The sequence below is a fragment of the Solea senegalensis genome, linkage group LG3 (genome assembly GCF_019176455.1).
Source record: "Solea senegalensis isolate Sse05_10M linkage group LG3, IFAPA_SoseM_1, whole genome shotgun sequence".
NCBI lineage: Eukaryota > Metazoa > Chordata > Actinopteri > Pleuronectiformes > Soleidae > Solea > Solea senegalensis.
This window is the reverse complement of record NC_058023.1, coordinates 16,320,686-16,335,717: the sequence shown is the minus strand read 5'-3', so window position 1 is coordinate 16,335,717 and position 15,032 is coordinate 16,320,686. Positions and strand designations below refer to the sequence as shown.

The following is a 15,032-nucleotide window of genomic DNA, read 5'->3' as shown; positions in this document are numbered from 1 at the left end:
ATATTTATGTATATACTTACTTCAGTATTGTATTAACATAGTGCACACTGTATGGACACAGCTTCAGTCTCTGTGTTTACATGTGCTTGTGTCATGAGTTACAGAAGGCAGTTGTAGAAATGTTGGTTTTCCCATGTTATAACAAGGTTATAACATGATGCATCTTATGTGTTTTTTCTGTGGTGCATCCCTGTATTTTACCTTCAACTAAGTTAAATATGCGACAAATCCATTTTCTTCAAATGTAGAGGCAATAAAGTGTAAAAAAAGATGATCAGTAACATCAATGTGGAGGAGGAAGAGTGTTTGTGAAAGTACCAGGGCATGTTAACAACTGAAGTTTATTTTCACCAAAACAGGAAACTTATACAACAGCGTCATTAACACACAGTTCCCACATCTTGGTTGACCTCAAATTCAAGGACTTTCCAGGACCAGTTCCCTCAAATTCAAGGAACAAAGGTGCTGACACAGCTTAAGATGGGAAGGCAACTTGTAAGAGTAACCAACAAGAGAGACATTGACCTAAATATCAACTTAACTTCTTTCTCACACTTTCTATCACCCATATAGGGTGATTTTCTAAGCTTTCATGGGCCTTGAACATTTTTTTTTCAAATTCACAAACTTTCAAGGATTTCAAGGACCCATGGGAACATTGTTAATAAAAGGTCAGCGATTCTTGTCAACTTCTTTTTGTTTTGAAGTCTAGTTTAGATGATTTAGATCAGGGGTGTCAAACTCATTTTTGTTCTGGGGCCACATACAGCACAATTTGATCTCAAGTGGGCCGGACCACTAAAAATAGTAAAATAATAACATAATAACCTATGAACAACAAGAACTCCTTTGTTTTACATTTAATGAAGGATATTTTTACAAAACATGAAGTTTCTTGAGAAATATAAGTGCAATTTCAACAATATCGTGCCTAAATGTGCTATTTACACAGCACACTGGCTCTATAAAGGCACAAACATTTAGTCACAGGTATCTGGAAGAGATTTAGATTTTAACGAATTCATCCTGTGGGCCGGATTGGACCCTCTGGCAGGCCGGTTCTGGCCCCCGGGCCGTATGTTTGACACCCCTGATTTAGATTAACATGGTAGTGGCTTGGAGACAGTGGCTCTGTCTAAAAGGTGGAGCTGGAGATGTCAGAGCTGAAGACACCAAGATTTTCAATGGGAGTAACCAGGATGGACAGGATTAGAAATGAGCATATTTGAGGGACAGCTGAGGTTGAATGGTTTGGAGATCAAATAGAGAGAGAGTCAAGGTTGCGACGGTTTGGTCATATTGCACAGGAGCGATAGTGATTATAATGGACAAAGGATGTTGAAGATGGAGCCGCCAGGCAGGAGGACAAGAGGAAGACCACAGAGATGGTTTATGGATGTTGTGAAGGAAGACATGAGGACAGTTAGTGTAACAGAAGGGGACACAAGGGACAGGACAAGATGGAGGCAGATGATCCACTATGGCGACTCCTAGGGGGAGAAGCTGAAAGAGGAAGTTTAGAAGCCACACAATAGGACAAATATTTTGCAATATAAATTTTTGCAATATTATATTCAAAATATTTTTTGCTTTTGAATAAAAACATGCACAAACCTGGAGAAATATTCAGTTGAGACAGTCGTTCTGCCAGCATTAGTTCCAACACACATTTGTTTTTCTACATCCTTTTCTTTTTAATATTTTCTCATTTCTGTCATTATGAGGAAGGGGGATTGTTTGATTTTCCGGCTCTGTTAGTGAAATGGCGACGTGTCCCTGGGCAAGATACTTAACCCCACGTTGCTGATGTGTGATAGAAAATGCACTGCACATACAGAGGATGTGCGGTATGAATGTGTGAGTGAACTGGTGATATGTTAATGGCTGAAAATTATAATGTAAAGCAGCTTTGAATAGTCACCAAGACTAGAAAAGTGCTTTAAAAGCACAGACCATTCACCATTTATACAATATTATTGCTTATCATGATAAAACACTTAGAGTAAGTTAATGGTGGTAAATTTCTATTATCTGGATAAGTGTTAATGGTGTGGTGGTAATATTTCACATGAGAGCCTTAAAATCCTGTCTAACATACAGTCCTTGTGATTTTTTTATTCCAATGTGCCACAATGGGGAGCTGCATCTTGACATTTTTCATTTATTATTCTTCACAAAAAAATATGGATCATATCTGTGATGTAAGCACAAACAGAAGGCTGCGCCTGTTTACATTTAAGAACCTTAGCAAATCAGATTCAAACATTTTTTCACCAATGAGTCGCACTTATTTTGGTCAGGATAATCGTGGCTGGAAATGTTGACATCGTCCCATGACTAGGTGCAGGCGCATGTTAAATACTGTAGTTGGAGACATGGATGTGAAGCACTAGTTACCTGCTGTATTATTTACAGAGAATTAGGAACTGAAATCTTTAAATTTCCCACAAGATACTCTACATTAGACTTGAATGCGATATATTCATAACTGTAGTTTATATCAACAACCAGTAAATGCATTCTCCAGCTGTTTTCTTCTTAGCCTCCTTTGTTGCTGTTTATCTTTATCTGTTCAATGTGAGACATCTGTTCAATTTGAGACACTCAGTTCTGTTTCAGTCATAGTAGGCGTCAGTCATCACCACATAAACAAAGTTGCCCCTGTTGTCATGATGATATGTATTTCTCCCGAGATCTGGTCCAATTAGTGTTCTGTGAGTTGTTTTCTTTCTTTCTTTAACTGTATGTGGGACAGTTGATCTAGTGACTGTATCATAGAAGTATTTATTAAACGTCGAAGCATTTAGGCCACAGTTGGTGACGAGGCTGTATCTACACCACTTTAAAAGATTATTTTTAAATGAAGTGTGGGTGTGTCAGCTCTTCTCAGAACCATCAGAAATGGTAACTGTTAGGTGTCAGTGAAGGCTCACTTCTGTTTCTAATGCGATGCTTATTGCAGTAGCTATAGTGACGAGGAGCCCCGAGGAGAGGAAATAACACTGATTTTTAAATTAGTAATGTTAACGTTGTATAGTGCCAATTCGCTACATACATTATCTTAAGGTTACCTTCCAGTGTTATAGAGAGAAGAGGAAACCCAACTTTTCACACAATGAGCGAGCTCTAGGCATTCAGTGGCATTGGCACACGCACATCGGTGACTCTGCCTTGACCCGGTGAAGTGAAAAGAAAAATGGGGGGACGGAGGAGAGGTGAGGTGGAGACAGAAGAGAGAGACCAGGGACACATTTGTAACAGTTCCATTAAGTTTGGCAATATCAGTTGTGATATTTTGTATAGCAAAAAATTATAATGATTTCAGTTTTAATCGTAGAATAATAATGATGACAATACTGCGACTACTACTAATAATAATAAAAGCCTTGCAGCCCAGGAGTCACAGGTACTGTACCAGAGCACAAACTCTGGGAGAACAAAGAACAGTGGAAAAGCCTTTGCGGTTGTGACTGTGAGCCTTGGTATTTTGTGGTAAATCTGAAGTGACAGCAGCGAAATACAGCACCTGTCCATTACACCTGCCTCTGCAGCACTTTAACAACACTGTGTCTGTGAAACAAAAGCTCTTTTTTGAGCTCTTGGCATCAAATGTGCAAAGCACACAGTGGGAATGTTCATCAAAACAAACCCAAGCACAAAATCCTTTTTTTTTTCTGTGTGTTGATGTTGGAAGTAGATATAAAGTTTTTCCACTGGAATTGTTTGGTATTATTGAGTTTTTCAACAAAGTAAGATGCAGATTCAACACGTGTTATTTGACAGAGTGTTTGGTGAGACTTGAAGATCTCACTGTGGTTTCTTAACTTCAGTTGGACTAAACAGTTTCTGCACACGATGCTGAAACAGCCCACATTCATACACAGACAAACACACCTACACTGGTGTGACAACTCTGTCCATCACTGCCACTCACCCACACATGCACACAACACCGACAGAAGGAGAAAGCACATCGATCTCTCTACCATGTGCCGATGACTCAATATGATGTTAATCATGTTTGACGGAAATATGAACGGACTTTCACAAACACGGACACAGTCAGACACACCCTGTCAGCGCTAACGTGCACAGACACATAAACATGAATCACTTTTCGTTGTCATAGTCCACACGAGTCAGTAGGAAAGCCATGATGTGAACCTTGTTTCTGTCAGAGACAGCAGATCCAGATTTCGACAAAAAAAAGGTTATTGTGCTTTATCTAAAGACGCTTACGCAGCAGATTTATCATAGTGACATGGTGCATGTTCGTAATTTTGGAAAGCAGGAGGGGAGGCAGTGTGGTTTGACAGAATCAGTTTATCTAGTTTGTTTTTGGGGGCGTTTAGGGACAAAGTCTTTGTTAAAAATGTGTTTTTAACACCTCAGCCATTCTCAAAATATGTTCAGCAGCAGATGGGTGTGTGGAGCACTGCAGTGGTCGGAATAAATTGCAAAAAAATAAAACAATGGTCATGTTCATTTTAAATGTGTTTAAATATGTTTATATAGGATGTGAATCTAGGGGCGAATTACAGCAAGTGAGATAAAACCAAGGTTTGAGCTCCTTTGACTTTACTGGAGCAGCTTGTACATGAGATTCATTTTGAGGTTTAATTTGTGTTTTTTAAAGACACAAAAGTGTGTTATTAGTTAAATTGCATTTCCTAAATTAAAAATGAACATAAGTGTGCTGTTGATTTGTCCCACAGTACTATAATCAATTGGACTGGAGGAGCTACCCACAGATGTAATTATTTTAAAAAAAGTGCTGATGGAGGTGAAATAGGTTTTTTTTTTACACCTTGGGAAAAACATTATGTTTTGTCTTATGAAGTTTAATTAGCGGTGGTCGTACAGTTACTTTATCATTTATTTAAATTACAGTATATGCAGTGAGTAATATACTTTTACTACACAGCCATAAATTCTTATTTATATACTTATTGTAACAGTATACGACGACGATTAGCATTAACAGCTTGAGTCTTTGTGTAAGCATGTGCTTATGTTGTAGGAAATAAGGAATATCTTTTCACCTTTACAATCTTATAAAACATGACAGCCTGTTCTCCAGAATATCTTTTACAAGTCCTGTATTTTTCCTTGAACTGGGCTAAACATTAAAAGCAATTCATTGGATTAAACCATAGAGGTGGAGAACTGTAAATAAAGTATCAGTAACATCAGTGTGTGTGAGGCAGAAGGAAGCGGTGTATGTTTGTCAATGTTTAAATGTTTATTTTCAGCCTATACATATGTGTGTGTTTAATCTAGAAAAGGTTTATAGATTTTGTCAACTCTTTAAAGAGACGTGTACTTTTTCATGGTACCAGTTTTTCATGGTACCAGTTGTCGCTTAGAAGCTATGCAGTTGGGGGGGAAAAAAAGGCAGTTTTGTTTTGTTTTTTTTAGCAAAGAGCTGGCAGGAGCCTGATTTTATTTTTTTTATTTTTTTTAAACACAAGCTGTTGAAAGGTTCAGTGAAGAGGAAGCTGGAGAAGGAAACGGAGGGGAGATAAAGATTGAGTGCCAGAGACAAAACAAAGGCATACAAAGAAAGGTTTTGTTACCAGGTGGAGAGAAAGGGAAATAGATGAAGAGTCAGCACCCAGCGAAAGCAAGGCAGAACGAAACTGAGATCAATGCATACCTGCAGCGACGTGTATTTTTGGTCTTTGCTCAGAGACTTAAGTCTGGAATATCAATGTCGACTCAGCAGCCGTGATGTCAACGTGGGAAATGAACAGGATGAGAGGGGGGAAGAGGGTGACGAGGAGTGAGACAATGGTTAAAAAAAGAAAATAGAGGCCCATAGAGACAGATGAGGTGAATTAATATTGGCATGAGAGATGGACTGGCACCAGAAATGTGTAGAAGAATAACACTACCAAATAGAAAGTGGTGACACATGGGAGGACTGACAAAGAAAGCTACACAAAGTTGGACAAATGGAAAAAGAGAAAAATGAGTTTGTGACTGGTGAGACGAGAGATTTGAGAAGAGGCGTGAGATAAATGAGGAAGTACAATGGTCAGTGTCGAGGGAAAGGCGAGCAAGACAAACGCGGCAGTGACCAGAATTGATTAGAGGGAAGAAAGAGGCTGTTTGTCGTTGATACACAGACACCGAGTAATGACTTCGTCTTGAAACAACACTGTTACAGGTGGCAGCTGTGACAGTGTTTGTTTAAAGGCTGTAAAATGTTCTTATGTCCTCTAATCTGTCATCTTGCCTCTAAATACACTGCCTCTCTTTTACGAGACATCAGTTCAAATATGGTGCCGAAGAGGTCACAGAGGTTGAGTCCACTCGTCCTCTATTGCACTGGTTGAGATCGTGTGCACGTGTATGTATGACATTCGTCCACCATCTTATTCTTGAGGAAGCACAAGTCGCATTGTCAGTGGAATATCTGATCTCTCTCTGCTTAGATTATTGGCGCAAATGTACAGATCTGGTTTATTTCCACATATGAATCAGGCCTGAATTTGATCCATGTGCATTTTTTCATATCTGATTTGTGCCTCATGGGAGGAAAGGATCAGTATTGGGTCACTTGCTCCGTGCAGTGTAAATGCAACCTTATACTTGACTGAAGCAGTAGAATGGTTCAGTTTTTTTTGCATTTCATGTCATCGGACACAGCCCACACCACACCTACTAAGTAAAGGTAGTGTTCTCAGTTCCAAACCGTACTTTACTGTACCATACCAAACCGTACCACGATGGAAACACAGGATAAATGACACCAAACCTGTTCAGTGCAGTGAAATCAGTTATCCAGCCATTTTCATTCTCATTGACACCTGTGACTCTCCTACTATGACTATATAATGATATTAATGACAGCAGTGGGCAGTTAATAAAAGCCGAGAGGGAGACACTAATGTGATGTGGAGAGTTACTTTATTTCTACCGCTAACAAAGTGCATCATCGTCACCACAACCAAAAGAAACATGGAGGGAAGGACGCATTCAGCTCGTCTCACCCCACTAACTTTTTTAATTTCATCAGACTCTGCAGTCAGTTTTTATTGCTTTAGCTGGAAGATTCAAGATTCTAATATAATTCATGTTCTTTCTTCTTTTTTTTCCCCCTCCCTTCTCTCTCTTTCTCGCTGTCATCTTCATTTTATCTCAGGTGGAGCTGGAAAGAGGAAAGATCCTCCACATCAAGGCACTGGCACTGGGTGACCTGAACAAGGCCGGTCAGAGAGAGGTCTTCTTTGAGCTGAATGGACAGCTGAGATCTGTGCTGGTGAAAGACACTGTTGCCATGAAGGTATAAGGGGAGGGGATGGATGAGGAGACATGATGATGACAGGAGGACAGAATGTGTTACTAGAAGGATAAAAGACGTGTAGATGTGAGTGCAGGTAAATCCAGTACATAGATGGTTAAAGGTAGAGACGAGACAAATGTAATTATGGTGTAGTCAGTAATTACGGGTGAGTTTTAGGAACAGTAACATGCACTGAAGTCCACACAGTCTCCAGAGATGACCCGGTAGGTCGCTCTTGTAATTCTCTGGTCCGCTCCCTTCAGTCTAATCTCTGTAAGAAGTGTCTGCCCTCCTGCATGCAGAACACGTCTCACCCACATTATCTCCGGCCCCATCCAGTATCCAATTCTCCAGAGATTATTCAGAGTTCATGTCTGAAAGTGGTTTCTATTTAGTTTCTAGCTACTTTTTCATTTTCATAATAACATTTTAACATGTTTTCCACATATTTGAGTATTTTACAACTGCACAGGGAGACAAACCAAGAACTTCATTTTATTGATAATGTGTTTATTTCTGGGTAAGGTAAAAGCATCTGAACTAAACAAGAATAAAATAGTGTGGGTAGGCTGTATAGTTCTAGACATTGTAAATGTTGTTAGAACAAGTGAAGACGTGGAGACACAAAGATGAACTCTCCACTTGTGGGTCCACCCAGGAAATGAAGTTCCACCCCAAGGCTCAGAAGTCCATCAAGGGTCAGGTGGGAGCACCGATGCCTGGAAAAGTCCTGGAGGTCAAAGTGGAAGTTGGATCCAAGGTCAGTTTATGGTTCATCTCTGTTTTTTTTTTTTTTCAACTTTTCAGTTCATATTAGATGGGAGGTTTAAAGGGACAGATCTAGATGTATACTTCTACACAGCGTCATTTAATGTAAATGATGTCAGCTGCATGATAATAAATGCCTCTACTTTTTCCCTCAACAAATAACCAAGGAAGCTCTCTGATTGGTTAGAAAGCTTCAACTGTCTTGTACCCCAGTTGTGGAATTTCATTCCGTCTTAACAACAAACAAAAAAACAGATACATGCAAATTGGATATAAATTGAATATTACATTTCTTGGTAAGATTTCTGTTGTAAAACTGTGAAATCGTAACCAGAAGGTCGCCAGTTCAAAACTAACTAACTTAACTAACTTAATTACCAAAGGTGTTATTGTACATGTCGTCCAACAGCATTCATCCCTTCAAGGAGTTTTTATATGCATAAGTGTGTATATTCTGTATAATAGTCTACGTTTTGAATAGCATGATCAAAGTTGAAGATATCTGTGATGGAAATCTTTAATTGGGGTTCAGACTGGTGGATTGTGATTATATGAGATATCTGTTATGGACATCTAAAAAATCATTTCATAGAGTGAGTGTGGTTCAATTAAATCCGCAGCAGAATAGATTCTCATGAGGATGGATTTCCATTTCCACAGAATATCTGCGCACTTTTATCATAAGCATCGTTTTAAAGTGCACAGGCTCTGAGACTAATTAAAAGCTATAGCAGATATCTTCTCCAGCACTGTTTATGTGCCAAGAAAATGTTGGTTTTTTTTAGAAACGCGTGTCACATTTTGCTTCTCAGTCCCCTAAAGGTCCAACACTGGAAACTAAATTGAGCACTGATTTCTGTCTGCACATGTCATGCCAGGAGAGCGTGTTTCTGCTTGATTTGCATCGTTTTAAATTAGTTTTATCAGCACAGGGTCTAAAGTGTTACAGACATGCTAAATGGTTCAATAGCTGACAGGAAAATAATAAATGTCTTAATTCAATTTGGAAAAATCCAGTCGACTTTTGATAGACTTTTGAATTTCATTGTTTTTTTCTAATTTGTCTGTTAAGTTACCAACAATAATGAGTGACTTCAGGCTTAGATCAACAGCTTTGTCAACACATTTACAAAAGCATGTTTTCATCGCACAATAGTAGTATGTATGATGTGCTTCATTTACAAGCTTTATGACACATGTGGTCCTTCATATTTGACAGCGACCCTAATCTCAACTCCATAAATGATATTTGACACACAGTTCTTTATTTCCTGAGACACTGAAGGAAACATAACTGCATCCATCATTTTAACTGGATCCAACGCTAAAGTGTCAAAAGATTGTGTTGTGTGTGTGTGTGTGTGTGTGTGTGTGGAGTCTGTGGTAAAATGAGTCTTTCTCTGCCACAAAACATTGATGCTTATGGGCCAATTTAGGAACTTAGACATGTGACCCCAATTAGGTGCAAACCTGTTCAGTACTTCATTAATAATCCTGAAAATATAAGCTCCTTAGCAGCTGAGGTTAAAGTTCTGACTAAATTCTACTTGGACTCTGCCCTGCAGTTCATTTCAACTTCATCTGATCACATAGCATATGCACAAATCTGCTTTAAGTATTGTAACGCTACATTAATCGGATTAAAACTGAAACCTTTTACCTTAAAAGTGTCAAAAACTGATTACATAGTGTAATGGCAATAGAAAACCATATAATTCCCCTATAAGTCTTTCAATTGGTTATTTTCTCACCAACTGCAACAGTTTTCACAGGGAAAAAACCAACAACTCGATTTACAGCACAAAGAAAATGTGTAACCAAAACAATACCGAGAACAGTTCACATGGTAATTATCTTGCTACTACTTACTGTGGGTTGTTTTTTTGTGACAAAACAATTACACATTTGGAGCAACAGGCAATGATAGTGTGTGTAAAGATGCAGCTGGAGACACCACTGTGAATGAAGAACTGTAGACTGTAGAGGTAAATGTACATTTTCACAATGTATATTAAGGAGCTATTGTAATGGAAGTAATAACATAGCTTGGGTACCGTTATTGCTTCACCCAAACAAAAAGGAGCAGGGTTGCATTATAATTGAATGGGAGAAAGACAGCAGCCTGTTAATCAAGTCAGAATTGGCTGCTATCAGTGCTAACAGAATAATGTCTATTTCACTTATAAATGACAAAAAAACAAAACAAATGAAAAATAACTATGTTCTCTCTGTATTAATAATTATTTAAATAACCCAGATAGATCCCAATAATCAGCACATCTGTTTGTTTGCCTGTGTTGTAGTTTGTTGTTGTTTTAAAAGCGTGAAGTCGCACAGTTCAGTGCACCGAAGTGTCGACTAGTTTCATTATCCAACATTTGAAGTCAAATGAAAAAAGGAAACCGCTCCGCTTCGAAGTCAAAGTTGCTTGTTATGAAGCACATTTGATTTCAAGTTTAATCCATTTATAACCTTTCTATGAATCTGATTCAATTAAAGGTAATAAATACATTGATTGGTTTTAACATCAGAGTCTGAAAGAGTTACGGTGAATGCTGACATTATTGCTGGCTCCAGTTTAACGCCAAGTCATGTGATGTTAAAAAGCACACTTTTCAATGCATTTACACATCTATAAATAAAATAAATTGGACTAATTATCCTGTTAAATGTATAAACACCTCAGTAAAGCTTATTTGAAACAGTTTGGTCATCTTACACCAAATAAAGGGCTTCAGTCTGAGCAGTAATTCATTCCTGTGACTTAAACTTAAATGTGGATACGACTATGGTCGTTTTTCACTGACAACTCCACAGAGCATAGAAAATTAGATTCATTTGTTATGTATCTCATACAAATAATCATTACACTGAAGGTTAAATGGGGGCTTTGTATGTGCTCATCCAAAAGCCCAGTATGTCAAGCTGTGACATGTCTAGCATTTTATTTCTGCTTTGGAATCCATAATGTCTATAGTCAGTAGGCATTATAGTGAAATCTATTTCCTAAGAGATATTATTAAACGCACTTTTACTTAAGGTCACTTGGTAACACCAGAGCCAGTGGTGAGGTCAAAGTTCAAGGTCAATCAACTGTTTTGACTCAGAGATCACAAAACTATATATAACTGGAGGGGCGCCTCGCAGCGCCCCTCCAGCAGATGGCGCTCTAGGCGACCGCCTATATCGCCTATGCCAAGAGCCGGCCCTGCTGAAACACCTGCAGATGAAATATACTTATCATGTACATAGGTATTTATAATGTATATAATAAATAATCATTTATAACTATGCACTGACCTTTTTTCCATATTAATACAAACATGTTCATCAAAGAAAAATCTACAAATGTTATGCACATGAGAGATGCTTCTGCCCAAACCAAACAGTATAATATTGGTCAAATGAATATAAAACTTAAAATGTAAATACTTGACGTTATGAGATGACTGTGATTACTTTCGCCGCACTGAAAACTGATATTGAATACAATTCACAGAGGCATTTTCAACCAAAGAAAACTCCTAACATTATCCAGTAATGTGGATGCTGTTATCCGTAAATGAAATCTCATTCATCTTCATTGTCGTGGAGGCAGAAATCTGCAAACCGAGACAAATGAAACCTGGACTACTGAGGTCAATGAACTAACACTTTTACTTTCATATCTAACATACGTTCACAGTCTTCTAGTTACTCCGTTATTCAAGTGGAGGACTCCCGTTCACCTTCACCTACAGTACGTGTTCAGTGAACTGTGCGACTGTGAGTTTGGTTAACGTGTAAACTGCCTCTATAATCCTGACAGGTGGAGAAGGGTCAGCCGCTGTGTGTCCTCTCGGCCATGAAGATGGAAACTGTGGTCAACTCCCCGTTGGCTGGGACCATTAAGGCAGTTCATGTCACGCCTGACTCCTCCCTGGAGGGAGATGACCTGATACTGGAAATCGAGGAGTAGTGTGTGAGAGGAGACGAGAGGGGAGAGGGGAGAGGGGAGAGGGGAGGTTAGACAATCTGAATCTGGAAAAACGGTGACAAGTGGAGAACAGAACCCTTTAAAGAGTGATCTCTTAGCCCACTTTGTACATATTCTGTTTGGTTGCACTGGGGAAAGAATACAACTCTACACATATTCTACTGTGGGTGTAAAGATCCTGAATTGATTTGATGAAAGTCACTGAATCTCTTTTCTTTCTCTTTCCTTCTCTAGAAGTGGTGATCAGGGCCAAACACAGTCTATATCTCAATAGATCCTCTAACATGTAAACATGTCATACAGTATTTGACTCGTGATTTATTGTTACTAATGTAGTCTTAAATGTGACATTAGCAGAGCTCAACATCTATACTTTCTATTTCTATGCTGTTGATGTTGCCATAATATATTAAAACAGAGTGGGTCAAGTTTATTAATGACTGCTAACTCTTTTTCGTCATATAATCGGTGGGATTCAGACAAAGGAGGACAAACGTGAGGCCGTATCACTAAGACATAATCGATCACTAACACTAGTCACTGCATTCTGGGAATGTGTAATCACACCTTATCTTTGGAAAGCAAAGCACACACGGAGGAAAGGAGAAAAAACATCCCAATCATTTGTCCAACGACCTCTTTAAGATAATTATGTTCATGAGGACGTTTTTAAAACAACAGCACAACGAAGTGAGTGGCACAATTTCCAGCTGACATGTACGCAGATAAACAAGTGAACAAAAGTATTCTGTTACTGAGGTATTTATATATATACATACACACATATATATGTGTATGTGTGTGTAAAGATCTGATGTTAAATGTTTCCCCATTCACACTAAAATCCTGAGTGAAGCAAGTTGTCCTCACATTGTTCAAATGAACCTGTATGTCTCACTGGAAGCAGGATTAGACTTTTGTGACTTTTACAAAGTATCTGTGTTTAAATGAGGTCGTCTTAATCTGAAACCAGGATCAAGGTGGCTCTGGTAAAGCAGCAGGCTCTGTGTGCTCCATCATGGCAGAGTGTTGAAGCAGCTTCAAAGTGTCTCTGGTTTAATTGTGTGATGTTGGAAAAGTTGTCAGACGAGCGGCTCCGCTGGGTCTCTTTAGAACCAGGCTGACGTCGTTGTGAATGGTCCGTCTGTCTGTGGGGGAATTTTAATGCCAGGTATAAATGAGATTACATGGCGGTCTAATGGAGGCATGTGGTGTTAGTTTTCTGAAGCTCTGCCGATTAATTTATGAATTAATTATCTGTCAAATGATGTGAAATTAACTGGACTAATAAGAGAATCTGGAGACTCCCAGTATCAGAAGCAGCATGTGGCTTTAGATCTCAAATGTGTGTTTAGATAGGAGAGTCTTAATGTGTGGGTTTTCAAGCAAATTCTGAGACAAAAGTCACCCAGTTACCATAATAATAATAATATCGCATCTGCAGAAATTACATTCATACACACACAGAGGTGGAATCATTCACACTAATACTGCTGCTGCTTAGATTAAAGCCAAATACAGTGCACAGTGGTTTAACCTGGTCTCCATAGTAACACTATCGAAAACATTAAATAGCAATTCAGCAACGACCCCATTCTGTTGTCAGGTGATATTGCTGAACACTGAAATTAAACCCAGAGAAGATTAGACTCCTCTAATGTCAGCAGCGCAACTTTTAACTACAGGACGTGCTTGAGCCTGAGAGCGATCTCTGCCAAACTGAGCGCTGAACGTAATCAACCCGGAGAAGACGACGGCTAACTTTCCCAAAAAAACGTCCTCGCAACTCGGACAGAGCGCATTGATCTGTGCTGCAGTCGGCTTGTGCTCGACTGCAGCGCTTTGCACCATTACCTCTGAGAATGTGTCCCCCTCTGAACCACACGTCAATACTGAGCAGCAACACCATAGTTAATTACAACACTGCCCACCGCCATGCCTCACTGTACCTCCTAACTGTATCACTCTGTGTGAGTCTTTTCAAAGTGGTGGGAGGGTATGAATGAATGAATGAATGAATGCTTTAGTGAAGCTGTTGAACCATGTATCTGCTTTTCATCTCCTTTTCCTCTCCATCTTTCTCTCGCTCCAGAGTGTAAATTTGCACATGTAAGATGTCGGTACCATCTCATGCAATAATGTTAACTGTATTGCAATTTTTTTTCTCTAGCAGTGATTCCAATAATTGTGCTTATGACAGTGTACTACTAGTAAATGTAAAGGAAAAAGTACACAAAAGCGAACGATTGTTTGTGTTAGAAAGTGAAGTATCAGCTCATCAAAGTCTCAATTGTGTTTTCATTATGTATTTTTACAAAAAAATCACCCACATCGTTTGTTTACTCTCATATTAGCAGACATGACCGCCAGTAGATTAAATATCTCTCCTTAGAATTAGTACCACTGTCAGAATATAATAACTACATAGTTAAAACGAATCATTTTCATTTACTGCCCTCGGGGTAAACATTTGAGGATGTTTAAAAGCTGGAAAGCACATAAAGGGAAACATGAAAGCAACAAGTGTACCACCTGTACTTACAAATAAAGTTAATTGTAACTGAATGTACTCGTGTAAGTTTTTTTATTATTATCATTATTATTTAACTGCAGGCGTGGAAGAACAGTGAAGAGCAGCTTCAGTGAATGGTTGTCAAGGCCTTGCCACAAAGCCGAGGCAGCAGCTTAATGCTGTCAAGAGCGAAACATGCATTTCATCTGAAAGTCCTGCATTATAATAGGCCGTGCTATCAAATCACAGCGCTTTCAGAATATCTATGACTGAAAATGACCTTTCAAACATTAACTCTAAAGTGAAAGGTCTCTCTCACAGTCCAAAACTCATTTAAAATGTACAATGTTCTCACTTTCATTGACACGATACGTGTATAAGTTTGCCCATCGGTGTCAAACGCTGTTTTCCATTTACTCACTCACAAATCAAGGTTAGGGTTGTGGACTCAACGCTGCACTTATCACACACAACCCTCAGAGCTACAC

General features: G+C 38.9%; 1 protein-coding gene across 1 annotated transcript in view; it reads left to right on the top strand.

Annotated features, from left to right (window-relative positions):
* LOC122766696 (pyruvate carboxylase, mitochondrial-like) overlaps positions 1–14,597 on the top strand; it is a 329,387-nt gene extending 314,790 nt beyond the window's left edge. Inside the window, exons 25-27 of the mRNA XM_044021770.1 lie at positions 7,148–7,288; positions 7,947–8,048; positions 11,865–14,597. Coding sequence (XP_043877705.1) covers positions 7,148–7,288; positions 7,947–8,048; positions 11,865–12,014 — 393 coding nt within the window. The 3' untranslated portion in view covers positions 12,015–14,597. The remainder of the gene's footprint in view (positions 1–7,147; positions 7,289–7,946; positions 8,049–11,864) is intronic.
* The last annotated feature ends 435 nt before the right edge of the window (positions 14,598–15,032 follow it).